We start from the raw sequence: 15,417 nt of genomic DNA on the forward strand, positions 1-15,417 counted from the left end.
TGTTCTTGATCCCTCGTGTGCTGACCATGGCTACAGGGGAGGGCCTCTTGGGAGAAGCCTGGGAAGAAAGGGATTGGGGACACTCAGAGGAGTGGGTATCTGGTCGTGTCATCTTCTTGCTGCTTGGTCCAGGAAGGTCCCTGCTCCACTCTGAGCACCCTGGCATATTTGGATCAGGTTACCCCTTGCATTGGCCGATAGCCTCAGCTCACGTTCGACACTGATCTTCATCCTGGAAGAGGTCTACCCTGGTCAAGCAGCCTCCCCAGGAGTTATCACCCTGACTGACTGGGAGCTTATAGATTGACCAAGGTCATGGGGAGGGGAGAGTCTGCTGATGCCACAGGGAGGCATCTGACTGCTGCCCAGGGTGGTGCCAGGCCACCAGGAGCCAGGGTTGGCCTCACTTACTTGGCCATTGCTTCCCTGCCTCTCACAGGCCACACTGGCACTGAAGCTCTTGATATAAATGTGCTTTATAAGGAGATCAAAACAGTGTTGGGGAGCTCTGCTGAGATGCTTCTACATAGCTGCTCCCATCCCGCATTGCCTTCTGTGTGCAGAGATCGATAAAGTCGAGTTTATCATGACCATCAATTCCAGCTTATTAGACAGCCGTAGTACTCCCCTCTCAGAAATGCCTTGTTTTTATCTCTAGTGGAAAATGCCTCGACTTTGAACAAGAATAAAAGTAAAAAGGGAACTTTTATGGCTTAATTTTATAGGAGAATATGCCTCTTCTCAAAATGAGTAGGGAACTGGTCTTGTACTTTCAGGCTTTCTCCAGAAGCATCAACAGGGAAAGGCCTGTGTGGCTCCTCTGACTCTTATGTGCTCTGATCCTTCTCTGGGGAAGTGAGCAGGAAAGAGGGAGGGTGTAGGGGCCAGACCCTGGAGGACAGAAGTGCAGGGGGGAGAGCATCTCGGTGGTGTGAACACAGACGCAAAGCTCTCAAGGGTAGGGGAGGGCAGTGCTGATAGATGGACGAAGCAAGTGGCTGGACTCTGGAGCAGAAGTGCTGGGCTTGAGTCCAGAACAACTCCCTTCCATAGTGGTTCTTGAATGTGAACTAATTTTGAAAGCCTTGAGCTGCCCTGTGGCAGGCAGGCTTCTGCCCTGAGTTCAGTGTTCAGCAGGGACCGTGGTGAGTGTGACCAGCAGGTATGTGGGCATCTCGCCTGACACGCTGTTCTTCCTCCTTCTTTTTGCCTCCTTTCTCCAACAATGCAAGTTCTGGTTCAGTGTTGAGAAGAAAATACGAACCATGACTGTGTGTTGATGTGTGTGTGCTGGGAACTTTGAGAAGGTAGCACGAGTGTACTCAGCAGATGCCGACTGAATGCCTGCTGTTGGCCAGGCACTGTGCTCGGCTGTGAGCATGCAGCCGCGAGCAAGCCTTGTCCCTACCCTCAACCAGGCTAGGGACACTGGTTTACTCATTGGATGAGCAACTGTGCCGCTTTGCTGGGGACTCCCAGTGCTGAAATCAGGACATTTGGTCCCCTACGTAATCGTGATGACATTAAGGGGAAGTTTCTTGTGGCAGTTGGTGGTGGTGACCAGGTGCTGCGTGAGAGGGAAAGCTGTTTCTTTAATGAGATGTCTTCACCATGTGGGAGAGAGAAGATCCTGAGTTTTACAGAATTTTATAGAGGAAAGACAACTACGCCGTCATATCTTCTGCCTCCCTTATTCTATGACACAACATGGAGAAAGGTGAAGTGGCTCACCCAGGGTCCCACAGCAAGTCAGGGCAGACCCTGAGCTCGGTGGCCTCATGCACCCTCCAATGCTCTGGTCCCACCTTGTCCTTATCCTGCCCACCCCTCACCCTCTGCTCAGCCACAGTCATATTTTCAGCTGGGCTCCAATTAGCTGAAGGGTGAGGGAGGGTGCCTGCGGTGTGGAGAGGCCAGGGCAGCGCAGCTCTTGCTGGAGAACTGTGAGCAGCTCCCAGGAGACAAAGGGAGGAAAGGATTTAAGGAGGTCAGGACGTTTGGCCCCGGAGGGATCCCTTAATCACAGTGCAAAGGACCTGAAGAGTGGCCGCAGACTGAATGTGAGGAAGTGAAGCCATAAATTCAGGGGAGGAAGGACCCGCTGGTGGGGAGAGGCCCTGACTCTCCAACAGGGGGAGGAGGTTTGCAGGAAAAAAGGAACGTGCTGGGGTCAGCAGCATGCATGTAAAATTTAGGCCTTCCATAAAATAAATAGCCCTGTTAGCTTTGTTTAATTCCCGAAACCTACTGTGCGCCAGACTCTGGCTTAAGGGTTAGAGCACAGTAGCAACATAGAGCCCCTGCTCTGGGGTGGGGTGGGGGTGGGGGCTGCAGTATAACAGGGGGAGACAGACAATAAACATGTCCTGATAGGATGCACTACTTTAGGTGTTTTGTTATGTTCAAAAGGGCTTGGGTGTAAAAACCTCTTATGTTCGAAGGAGTCTGTTATGTGAAAAATGGTGATCAGCAGAGTTTAGCTTGTGAAATGAATAGAATGTTTCCATGATACTTAGGGAAAGACCATGGGGAATCGGGTCCCCAGGCCCCAGGGGTTCAAACCATCAGGTGGGGGGGGTGTGCCACCACTGGGAGAGATGGGGAGAAGGAGTGGTGATGTTCAGAAGTAAGAAGGGAGGGGAGTAGAGGAAGACAGCCCCTAGCTCTGGGGGATCCTCAGGAGCAACCTGGAGCTCTAGTTGGTGGGGCCGGGAGGCCCCGAGGAAGTGTGGAGGAGCCCTGCCAGCCACAGGGTCTCCGTCTTCCCTGCTGGAGGCGTTAGTGGGAAGGACAGGGAGCATGGACCTCTGTACTGACCTTCCTGGGAGCTGTTTGCTATACTTTATTAAAAAAAATAATGATGATGATGTTAAAGGTCATGTGCCAGCAGTTTGACCATATATAGTATAATTTTTAAAATGCAGTTAGCGAGTGGGTTGTATGTTAATGCTTCCATCAGTTTTCATGCCTAAGGAAGGGCCAGACACTGGTCTGGATAGACATAAATAAGCACCATGAACCTTCTCAACGGGTCTTAACAAAATCACATTCATGACAACAAAACTTTTTTGCAGGAATGGTCCGATGAGCTTAAAGAGTCCTTCTGGTCTTTCTCCTTCACTAAAGTCCCTCCCTTCAGCTCCCCATCCCCTTCATCCCTTCCCTGCACTTACGTGAGCCAGGTTCCCCTCACAGCACCGTTCCCTCGGCCCCACAGGGCCTTTGCACGACTTGCTTTTTCGTACCATTTAAGTTTCTGACTAAATGTTGGCTCCTCAAGGAGCCCTTCCCCGACCACTCCTTCTGGAACAGCTGCCAAGACAGCTCCCTGTCCTCTTACCCCTGAGATACTTTCCATCTCAGTCCTCGTGTGAAACTGTATCATTTGTTTGCTTCCACGTTTCCCAGTTTCCCCTGTCAAAGTGAGGATGGGTATTTGGTCTGTGCCCTGACTACAGTAGTACCTGCCCCATGGAAGAAGCCCAAGAAATATTTATTCCATTAAATACAAGAATGAAAGCCTTCTACACCAATCTGCTAACCTGGTGGTTTTATGAAAATTATAAGTACGATGTGGATTTGGGGAAAGGTTCAACTCTTCCCCTTCCCCCATCTCTCTTTGGTGAGAGAGAGAAGGAGAGCTGGAAATAGAATGGGAGAAGTTTCTGTAAATTTCTGGTAACCATAGAGACAGTGATTTTAGTTTATTAATCTCCTGCTCTTAAGCAGGCTGGGGCCCCACAGTGATTTCTCCAAATTGCTCAGCGCTGGTTATCCTGCAGCCTTCCTCATTAGGGAAGAACAGGCCCATTCCTATCCGCAAGCACTTTAATTGCCGACAAGCAGAAGCTCTGTGCTATTATGCTCATTATTGCATGTTCTCACCTGGTCGCATCTCCCACCTTGGAGCCGTACAACACGGTCACCAGCTCAAAACCCCAGGAGCTGACAGTGGCCGGTGACAGGAGTGGGCAGTCTGCTCTCTGAGCCCAGGGCCGGTCATTTCTGCTCTTTTCTTTCATTCAACAATCCTGAAGATGGGATCAGTGCCTTCTGGAACAATGTTTCACTTCAGCCAGAGCAGGGCACCAGCCATGGTTTCCTGCCCGCTAAGGCAATGCTTGCAGTGGTCGTGTGTTCCTCTTCCCATGGGGAATAGCGTGTAGACTTTTATGGTTTTGCTCAAGTCCTTTGGGTGAGAGACCTTCAACTGACTTCAGGGTTTTTGGAGAACTTGGAGGCAAGTGGGACAGTTGGAGGCAATCTCTCCAGCAACCAGTATACCCTTTTTTTTAAAAAAAGATTTTATTTATTTATTCATGAGAGACACAGAGAGAGGCAGAGACATAGGCAGAGGGAGAAGCAGGCTCCCTGCAGGAGCCTGATCTGAGACTTGATCCTGGAACTCCAGGATCACGACCTGAGCCAAAGGCAGATACTCAACCGTTGAGCCACCCAGGTGTCCCACAACCATTATTCCTTAAGGGAAGAATCCGGGTGTAGATGTCAGAAGACCAGAGATGGGCTTCTGTCTTGGCAGCTGACTCACGGTAGGGAGACTCAGTCTCTCTGAGCCTTCATGCCCTCATCTGTGAGGTGAGATTGAACTTGTCCTTCCATTTTTCATTCGTGTGGAGTCTTGGACTCTACCTTCAACCTGGTTCTGGAGGCCAGATCCTGGTGATGAATGAGAAGTAGGAGAGTCCCCAGGCAGTATGCCTCCTGGAGTGAGGCGGAGTGGATTCTAGTAGTAGAAGTCTCTGGAAGGACACATATTTCTCTCCAGAGGCAGATCATCTGAGGTCTGCCCTCACCTAGATATTGGCTGCCATTTTGAAAAAACAGAACAGAACAAAACAAAAACAAAAACCTAAGGCTTTCCTTTGGTTGCATTTTTCTCTCCTAGTAGGTTTAGAAATACTGAGCCATTCTTCCAGTAAACACTCAGTGACCACCTGCTGGCTTCCAGGTACTGCCCTCGGTGTAATGATACAGCTATTCAGCTGGGATAGTCAACAAATTCAGACTCTGTAGAGGTACAAACCAGTTTTAATGGTGTGAGCCTGTCGGTTGCACACTTAGGAATTGTCTTAAGTATCGAATAAGAGGCCCTGGGAAGAATCTAGACTCCTGAGCCATCTGGCAAAGCTGAAGCCGACATGAGGTGCGCCAGCACCTGGGGTGACCTCATCTGAATAACCAACAGATCTAAGAGCCTGGCTGTTTGTCTTTCTAGGTGCCGCAACCTCTCCTTCCCTGAGAGCCTGCCAGAGGTGAGCATCGTGTTCATTTTCGTCAACGAGGCCCTGTCGGTGCTGCTGCGCTCCATCCACTCAGCCATTGAACGCACACCTCCACACCTGCTCAAGGAGATCATCCTGGTGGATGACAACAGCAGTAACGGTGAGTGCCTGAACCCCACTGGGCCCAGAACTCTGTTCTGGGCCTGACATCTGAGCAGAAGGTTCAGCTTCCATTGGGGGTTCTCATTTTCTTAAGGCTCTCCATGCCTGCTCCTTCAGAGATGGAAGATTCTTGGTGGTCACTGCTCTGGGTGGTTCACTCCATAGGTGTGCCCTCTCTGTATCCCGGAGGGGCCTGGTCCCCATGCTTTTCCTTACTGGCTGTCTGTCCACCCTCTTCTCTAACATCCTAGTAACAGTATAAGGTAAATAGCTGTGACCTTCACCCCACCACATACAGAGTGGGTATTTCCTGTGACTCTTTTCCATGAAACATCATTTCAGTTCATGGTGTTCCTTAGCGTCTACCTGGATGATAATTCATGTCATCTTGGCGGTGGTGGTGCTGATGGTGGAGGTGTCAATGGCGCTGGTGCTGTGGAAGGTCACAGTGGTATCAATGGCGGGGCTGGTCGTGGATGTATAACACGGTGACAACCACAGAGCTGTTGAAGGTCTGTCCTCTTTGCTGGATGCCCTGCTCCCTGTTCTGTCTGGCCTTAGCAAAGCCCCAGGTGGCCGCCAACCACATGTTGAAGCCCTCCCCCTTCTGTCTCCCCCTTTCCAGCTATCTGTCCCCCTTGGTGTGGATTCCAGGGTCTCTAATACCGACATATACCACCCCCATAATCTCCAAACTTAGAGACCATGTACTGAGATGGTTTAAAAAAAAAAAAAAAAACAGCGCTCCCGATAGGATGATTAAAATGGATGTGCTTTGGCTAATGCATGATTTTAAAAACTAGACTGCTGGGTCACAGGATCGTAGAGTCACTGAGCCTGTGTTATCTTTAGTGCTTTTCTCTGGTATCAGGTAGTAAATTTTCCAGTGAATCAGTTGCTGTAATGAGAAGTTCAGATGGGCAATTTGTGTTTTGTTATCAATTAAAGCTGAAACATATCAGATAATTGAAATATATTTAATCTCAATAAGCAAATTTTCCTTTTCATTTTATCATGTAGCGAGAAGTGTAGGAGCAGAGCTATGAAGCGGATTTTAGAGCTTTCTGAAGGGCAGTGCTTATGAATCACTTGACTCTAATTGTTCCATGGGTGTGAAGGAATGAAAAAACATCAGAGGATGATAGCAAATAGGCAGCATAGTTTTAAAGGTGATTATCTATTATGAGGGATACAGGAAGGGCCCCAGCTCCCACTTCTTGCAGCTACTTGCTGTTAACCTTGCTTGTGTCCATGCAATGGGTGCCTCAGAAAGCTCCCATTCTCCAATGGCTGACACCAGAACAGCTTGACTAGAGCACCCATGCACCCTACCTCGCTCCACCCAGGCCTGCTGGCCCTTCCCCTTTTACATTATGAGAAGCCTAAGGATGAATGAGCTGTCTGTCTCTCCAAGAGTGAGGACATCCCCTAAGCAAAAGGCATCCTTACACTACGTCCTGCTGTAGGGGTGGGTATGGGGATCGAGGGCTCTTTATTGGCCTGAGAGATACCACAAAGGAAGCATCCACTGAATCTCTTGACTAACAGAGTTATGGGCAAGTGGGCCTAAGGAGGGCTGGTGAATTAATGGCTCAGTTTCAAGCCAGGGTGGCTCTGAGGATGATGGTGCATTCCCAGAAGAGGGAGGCAGAAGGAGCAGTGAGTGGGATGGGTGCAGGGGATGGTTCTTCTTCAGGGGTGGAGAGCTCTCAAACCTCAAACACTAGGGAGTATTACACTGATGGTACAGCTAAGTATCTTGACTGTGCTGCTGGTTACCCAAAATTACATGTGACAAAATGGCACAGAACGACATACTCACACCCAGATGGGTACTTGTCTTACTGGAGATCTCCGAGGAGCTCTGCGGGCGGAGGCAACATCAGTGTGCTCATTTTGATATTGTACTACAGTCGTGTAAGATGTCAGCATTGCAGGAAGCTCGGTGAAGGGTGCATGGGACCTCCTTGTACATTTTTGCATACTTTCCTGTGACTCTGTAATTGCTTCAAAATATAAAGCTAAAACAAATAAACCTCTCTGCCAGAAGATTCTAATTCAGTAAGTTTGAGGTGGAATCTGGCCATCTCAGTTTTTAAAAGCATTCTTAGTAATTCTGCTGCATAGGTTGTGTTGAGAACCCGTGGTTAAATGAATGGGATGTAGCTTTGCTTTTGTACGTGGGAAATTCCAGTACTCCAGCCTCTGGGCTGAAGTCTCAAGTCATGGGTTCTGGATCCTCTCCACCACTGGATGAATGACCACGTAAACACGCCTCAATGTCTCAGAGTCTTAGTTTCTTCCTTTGTAAAATGGGGATGATGACCCTCCCTTGCTTGCCTGTCCGCCTGACATGGTCAAGTGCATGCCTGAATTGAACGCTGCCAGCTTTTACCCCTCCCCAGCCCTCACGTCCATTCCCAGGAGACGGCTGGCCTGCAAAGCAAGCCAACTGCACAGCAGGGTCTCAAGAGAGGGAAATGTGGGAATGCAAATTTGGAGTCTTTTACACAGAATAACTGAAGCCATTGACTGGGAGGTGACGGTGGCAAAGGAGGGAGAACCAGAAAAGAAGCTGGAGAGAACACTGAGTGAAAGACATTAAGGAGACAAAACAGGAGCGGGCAGGAGAATCTGGAAGATTCTGACAGACTCCACAGACAGAGACAATTCCCGGAGTGAGAGTCATTTATTTGAACGAACCCACAGATAGGTCGAAGGACACAGAGTCTTAGAAGAAGCCCCCAGATTTGGAAGGTGCAGATCATGGAAACCTCAGCGTGTAGCTTTGGTAAAATACTGGGGGTGGGGGTTTGTGGAAACCAGACACAGACAAAGAGCAGACAGGGAGGTAGATTTTTGTCAGGGATTTCGGCTGTCAAAGAGAATCAGGAGCTAAGGCAGGAACTGGAGCAATGCTTCGCTCGCATTCACACACACACTCACACACTCACACACTCACAAAAATTCTAACCGTGATCCACAGCAAGAAAGTCATTTACATCATGACCCAGGATGACACGCCTGCTTGCACTCATACAATAGCATACACTATTGAAACAAAACTTTTAAGAGACAATAGTTAGCCTTCTAATGTGCGAAGCACTATGGAATTTTCTATTATAATCTGGTCTGTGTATTCAGTTGTACTGTATTGTATTGTATTATTTCTCTCTCTTTTGAAAAGCAGGTTGTTCTCAACACCCTGACTGCACATTAGAAATACTTGGAAGGCTTTTAAGACATCCGGGTGGCTATCTCTTAGCTCTGGTGATTTCATTAGTCTGGGGACGAGGTGCCTGCGTCCTTTGAGGCCAAGGCGTGGAAGAAGGTCTCTGAGGAGGGAGGAGAAGATGACATCCAGGGCGCAGAAATTAGGGCTGGCTCTGGGAAGAAAAGGCTCATTTTGTCCCACTCGGGAAGAGCAGATGAGTGAAGAGGGAGATAGCTAGAGGCAGTGAGGGGTGTCGGGAGGGGTGCCGGGAGGCTGGCAGGACAATGGTGCCCTGCAGCATGAGGGACCTCGGGTGGGCGGGGGGCATGGTGGGACGGACACTGGTCCCTGCTGAAATACCCCTGCGTGGAACGGGGCAGAAGGTGACCTGTAATGGGTCTGTCCCCGAGACCAGCCTGAGCTGAGCTCGAGAAGGGAGGAAGAGACCCTTAGACTGTGGCTCTTGGAGGAGGAGAACCATCGTGCCTTCGCAAAGACGCAACCAGCCTGGCTTAGGGGAAGGTGGCTCTATGACCACCTGAGCAGGTCCCATCTGGGGCTGGTGTCTCTGGGGCATCATCACACACAGCACAGGAATTGAGTTTGCTTCGTGACAGGCCAAGGCAGTTTGGTTCCACACACGTTTAGGGAGCACCCAGCCTGGGCCAAGGGCACGAAGGCAACCTGGCCCCTGACATCGGGGAATCCTGCAAATAAGCCTAAAATGGAGATGAAGCATAATAGGACTCTGTTTCTGGTCTCAGTTGCCACTTCCTGGCCATGGTCTTCTGCTTTGGTTGTATGTGCCACGTGGGGACAACGGGCCCTGCCCGCTCTGCCTGCCCCATAGCCACTGAGGATACATGAGGTAACAGCAGCGAAGGTTCTGTGCAAGCTGCAAGGTGCGAAGGGTGTCCTGAGGGTGAGTTTAAATGGCAGTAACAACAACAACAACAGCTAATAATAATAGCTGTTGTGTAGCTACTGCTTAAAGGCCAACTCTTGCTTTTCTCTCCTTCCTGAAGCAATGTGCTCTGGTGGCAAGAGCGCAGAGGCGCAGAATTTGGCCTTAGGCCAGCTTTTCTCTTCCAGCTCTTTCTAGCTTCTTCCTGGCTGTGCGCTCTTAACCTCTGTGAACCCTATTTTTCTTATCTGTGAAATTGGGATGTGGGATTTCTACCTCAGGGATTGTTGGGAGGCCTGAATGAGATAAGGCATGATGGAAGGGACGTCTGTGCTTAAAACTCTAAATGAAGCCGGAATACAGAGCTTTCGGAATGTCTTCCCAGGCGATGTCACGCTTTCTGTGTGTGCTCGTGTGACGTCTCCCCCAAATCCCTCCTCTGCAGGCATTTTTGTTTTGGGGTCAGGCCTGTGTTTCCATAAACATAGGAAAGGAGCCACTAATGACCCCTTTCTTCACCCAAGTCCCTCTAGATCTTTAGCTCTCTCCCTCAGAAGCCAAGGACTAGAGGCTCTGCAGATGGTCCTTGTGTAGGCCTCTGAGTCCTTGTTCTCTGCCTGCTTAGCAATTTCCTAAACAAGCTCCACTCTTTCAGGGGCTGGCTCCTGTGTAGGATGCTGTCGTTCTGCTAATGTGGTCTCAAACTTCAGTGTTTGAGCTTGATTAAAAATATAGAGGTTCACTCAGGCACGTTTTTGCCTCAGGACATTTGCACTTGCTGCTGCCTTCACTTGGAATGCTCCTACTCTTAATATCTGCATGACCTGATCTTTTGCCTCTTCAGGCCTTTGTTCAAATATTTAAAACCTGTTTGAAACGGCAGCCTTACCCCCATCACTCCTCATCCCTTCCTTGTTTCTTGTCTTCCACAGTGCCTATTCCTATCTGATATACTGTACCCACTGGGTTACTTTATTTATTTGTACATTTTCGCTCCACCAGTATGGAAGTTCCATGAAGACAGGGACTTCTGTGTGGTTCATCGCTGTATCTCCAGCACCTAGAATACTGCATGGTACTTGTAGGTGTGTGATAAATATCGATTCATTGAATGAATGAATTTTGATTCTGTAGGTCTGCCAGCAAGGCTTGGAATCTGCATTTTAATAAGCTTTCCAGAGCATTCTTATGCACTGGGCCATTCTCTGGGAATCGCTGCTGTAACTATTGTCCCCCATCTGTACTGCAGCTGAGGAGCTTGGGATAAAAGGCACTTCAGCAACCCCAGAGCAAGCCTCAGGCCGCAGGCATTGCTGGGTGGAGTGTTTCTTCCCCTGGTGGGGCCCCTGGGACCCCCTTGCTGCATCTCAGGGAGATGACGTGAGTGGCGGGCCGACTGCAGAACAGACTGCAGAACAGGAGCTTCTCCTGCGGTTGCCCCAACCTGACCTGAACTCAGGTCCTATGCACGGAGGCAGATGGCCGACCGCAGGCCTCCTCCCTTCACGTTACCCAACCTCTGCAGACATTCCCGACAGTGGTGGCCATGGCCTGCCTGCCCCGTAGCGCTGAGGCAGTGCTTCCCCTCCCTGGCTCCTCTTCCTCATTATCTCGGGAAATGGTGGGAACACAGCTCTGAGCCTCCTGGTTTTAATTACTGTACTCTCAGCGAATCCCAGTGGACCAACGTCTTTAGCTGGGACTGAGTGATTTAACCTTTATGGACCTCCAGGGTGTGTGTGGGGGGGAGTAGAGTAGCAGAATTTGCTGCTGACAGCATCATCCCTGCCTTTGATCATCTGCATTCACTTAGAGATTTGTTCATCTATTCATTCATTCATTCATTCATTCCCGCAGTAGGCTTTTGACAACCGCATGCTTTGTGCTAGTACTTCAGCACGCAGCCAAGCACTTACCCCTGCCCCCATGGTGAGCACATTCAGGTGACACAGGCATTCCAGTACCTGGCTAATGTGGTCTTCAATAAACATGAGCTGTTTCAGGTTCCCTCCCCAGCTGTCTCAGAGTCACCACATCCCACAATCCAGCTGCCTCTACGTCCAAAGAAATTTCTTTTGCTGAATTCAGTTTCTGTTTCCTTTTTTTTTCTTTAAGATCTATTTATTTATTTTAGAGAGAAAGAGAGAGAACTAGCAGGAGGGGCAGAGGGAGAGGGAGAGAGAATCTCAAGCAGATTCCATACTGAGCTCAGAGCCCGACGCAGGGCTCCATCCCATGACCCTGAGATCATATAAGTGGAAACCAAGAGTCTGGCACTCAACCAATTGCGCCATCCAGGCGCCCCATCAATTTCTGTTTCCTTTTTTAAACTAATGTCCTCTTTTGGTAAACTTAAAAATCATATACCCTTCTTTTCATGCTACTTGAGATTTCAAAATGAATCTGAATTTTGTGGCTAAAAGCACATCAAAGCAATGGCAATATCAAATGTTCTTTTAAGAATCCCCTTCCCTAGAGATTTCGGTCTGCTCTTGGCTGGCAGTGACTTACCCAGTCTAACCCCTGTCTTACGCTTGTCCTCTTCTGCTGCCTTCCAACAAGGGAATGGCCAGTTCCCAGTACCTCATACACTCAAAGCTGGTTGGTCTCTCTCCTTGGTGATGAATATGCTTTGCTCATAGATCCAGCCTTCTCACTGGTCACATTTGCTCAAAACCTTTGACAAATGTTGGCGGGATGAGGCATAGAACCAAGCAGCCTCTAGAGACAGGGCAAATGGAGCTGTCCCTCTGCTGCCACAGGGGGAGGCAGACAGACAGCCAATCCAACCCCATCTGGGAGGAAACCGAGGACCAATGTAGGACAGGGACTTGCCAGGGCCGCACAGTGTGTGAGTGACAGAGTTGAGGTAGGACCTTGGGTCTTCTGACTCCCATCAAGCTGTCTCCTCCAGCCCATGCTGTGTCCCCATGGGGCCCTATGTTGGGTCTTTCCACTGTCCACACTCTACAGGGACATGGAAGCCCATGGCCAGGCACCCTAGGCTTGGTGATGGTGGCTGCAGGCCATTTGCTTTGCTTAGCCCTCTTCTGAGAATGCCTGACCTCCCACACCCACCCCCTTTGCCCAATTCAAGCCTCAGGGATCATTAAGGTGGCAGTGCTTCCAAAAAGCCTTCCACCACTCTGCTTTCCACCTGCCAGCTGGATCAGGAAGTTCACCTTAGCCTTCCCATGTGCTCTGGCTTCCTCCCTCACACACTATTTTTACTGGTTATTTACTCACTAGTTATAGTGAGCAGTTTAGCAGAGATTAGCCAAGGTGACCAGTGTGAGAGAGACATGATATTAGGCATCTCAGTGTCCCTTGACCAACCAGCCCCGTGTTCAGCACATAGTAGTCACTCAGTAAAACTGATTATGAAAGGACACTCCCAATCCCTTAGGGAAATAGGTGGGGTTACCGTCTCTGTTTCATAGATGAAGCAGCCAAGTCTCATTGAGGTGAAAATAAAAGTGATCAGGGCCCAAGGTCATAGCTGGCACATAGTAGGATGGGGATTCAAATCCAGGTCACCTGGCCCTGGAACCCACATCTCTCTACTTAACACACTGCTGGGTGCCTGGGGACTTTTTTTTTTTTAAAGAGTTAGTTTAATTTAGAAATAAACTCTGGTCAGCCTGCTAATTAGAAGGGACCCACTCTTGGAGAGAAAGGCCATCATGGAGGATAAAGCCCTCAAGTGAGGAGGAAATAGCATGGGAGCTGGTACCAGGAGTGCCATGAAGCTGGTCCTGTGCTCAACTATGTGGACAGGTTCCTTCCTGTCTAGTTTTCCCCTGACAGCCAGCCCACCCCATTACTTCTTGGGGAGGGTGGATCAAATCCAGGATGAGCCCTGCATACACACTAAAATGGTGGACCTGTGTCCCAGTGTCTCGTATAGGTTAGCCTCCCCCAGACCCCTCTCAGGTGCAGGACCTGGATCGACTTCAGTGCAGGGCAGCTGGCAGGTGTGCCCATAAGGGGTTCCAGGCTCCTGGCTAGACCGCTGTGCAGTAGGCTGCCTCCGCCCAGGGCTGTCCTTTGACCCCTACTTCTCCAGGCCTGGGCCTCCGACCAGAGTGGCTCCCAGCACTTCTGGGTAGATGGAGTCCTAATCAGGCACCCCCAGCACAGTGAGTACACCAACTGTGCTAGAGCCTATTCATAGTATTTTTAATAAGCTAATCAGTGCTCTACGATCATGGTAAGAACCATTATCAATATCATTTCATATAACAGGGAAACAGACACAGAGGAGTTAAGGAGCTTGTCCAGAGTCATACAAACAAGGGATTTGAACCCAAGCTGTCTGCTTTCAGACCTAACGCCCTTGACTACGAAATAAGGCTGCCTCCAGTACACCATGGGTTTCTGACTTCAAAAGACTTACTGGAATTTTGTCTTCATTCTTTGGAGAGAGAATGCTATTAGGCAGCAGGACCAGCAAAGAAGGAACTTAAGACAAGGGCAGGGCTGTCTCCTCAGCTGGGGCTTTGCCCAAGGTTCAGTAAGAAGGAGAGATGGGTTGCATGGAGGCTACTAGGCATGTGTCAGGGTTGAGAGGAAATCTAAGAGTTGGTAGCCAAGCTTAGGTCATCTCGTGAGAGAGGTGGCTTCCTATTTCCTTCGAAATAGAGAGAAGTCAGTGTGTCTGTGTGAGCACATGTGGAGTGAGTGGCTGTGAGCCAGTGAGTGTGCACTGATGCCGTGTGAGCATAGGTAAGCAATGTGTACAGGCCTGGATGCCCCTGCTGTCTTACTCCGTCCGTTTGGGCTGCTATAACAACATAGCATAGACTGGGTGGCTGAAACCAAAGACATTTATTTCCCATGTTCTGGAGGCTGGGAAGTTCAAGATCTAGGGCAGGCTGATGAGAGCCTGCTTCCTGGCTGATAGATGGCCCCCTTCTTGCTTGTCCTCACTTGGCCTTTCTCTGGTGCATGTGTGTGGGTGGTGAGAATGCAAGCTCTGGTGTCTTGTCCTCTGGGGTGCCAATCCCATCATGGGCTCCACATTCATGACCTCTTCTGACCCCAATCACCTCCCAAAGGCCCCACCTCCAAATACTATGATGTTGGGGATTGGGACTTGACCATATGGATCCGGGCGGCACACAGATTCGGTCCCTCACATCTGCCCACAGATAGTGGTTAAGCCTCATCCACCACTACCTAGAGCCACCTTCATGGTCCTGAGGAACGACCAGTAATTGCACAACTGTGAATCATTGTTATTTTTAAGTGTTGGTGAGACAATCACAGAGCAGTGACGAAGTAGAATCAGAACTCCCAGATTGCTTGTCACCACCTGCTGGGTCCCCCGCCACCCCCTGCAAAGACCCCATCATCCCTTGGCCCAGAGGCTGCCTAATTGTTGTTTAATGTTTCAAAGTCCTACACAAGAGATACTCATTCCAAGCTGTAAAAATACCAACAGCTTTGCATGCAGCTGGAATAATTGCAAAAATTAAAAAAAAAAAAAAAAGAGGAGGAAAAGAATGGTCCGACAGTATTGTGTTTTATGGAGCTCAAAGAATCCCATATAGCTAATCTAATTACAACCAAGGATCAGGAGCTTAAAGGTGTTTATACAGCCAGGCCCATGGGCTGGCAACCCACTCAGCTGCAGGCTTCTCCACACCACCCACCCCTACGCCTTTGACTGGTGTGACGAGAATAGCCCATCCATAAGGCGGGCAGTGGGTACCCAGCAGCCTCGACATGGAAGCAGCCTAGTGCCGAATTCTGCAGGAGTCCTGGAGGCTCTCACCTTTACTCCGTGCTGCTGGGGGTGCTGACTGCACCTGCCACACTGGTCATCACCTGCCTGACCGTTCCTCTTAGGCCAGGCTACAGATTCATGGACTCGGGTATTATCCAGCCCTCTC

The 15,417-nt window shown here is 49.6% G+C and overlaps 1 protein-coding gene across 1 annotated transcript in view; it reads left to right on the forward strand.

The window, feature by feature from the left end:
- Nucleotides 1-15,417, forward strand: part of GALNT18 (polypeptide N-acetylgalactosaminyltransferase 18) — a 340,362-nt gene that overhangs the window by 177,733 nt on the left and 147,212 nt on the right. Inside the window, exon 3 of the mRNA XM_041730190.1 lies at nucleotides 5,237-5,403. Within this exon, the coding sequence (XP_041586124.1) occupies nucleotides 5,237-5,403 (167 nt within the window). The remainder of the gene's footprint in view (nucleotides 1-5,236; nucleotides 5,404-15,417) is intronic.

The sequence above is a fragment of the Vulpes lagopus genome, chromosome 15, assembly GCF_018345385.1.
Source record: "Vulpes lagopus strain Blue_001 chromosome 15, ASM1834538v1, whole genome shotgun sequence".
NCBI lineage: Eukaryota > Metazoa > Chordata > Mammalia > Carnivora > Canidae > Vulpes > Vulpes lagopus.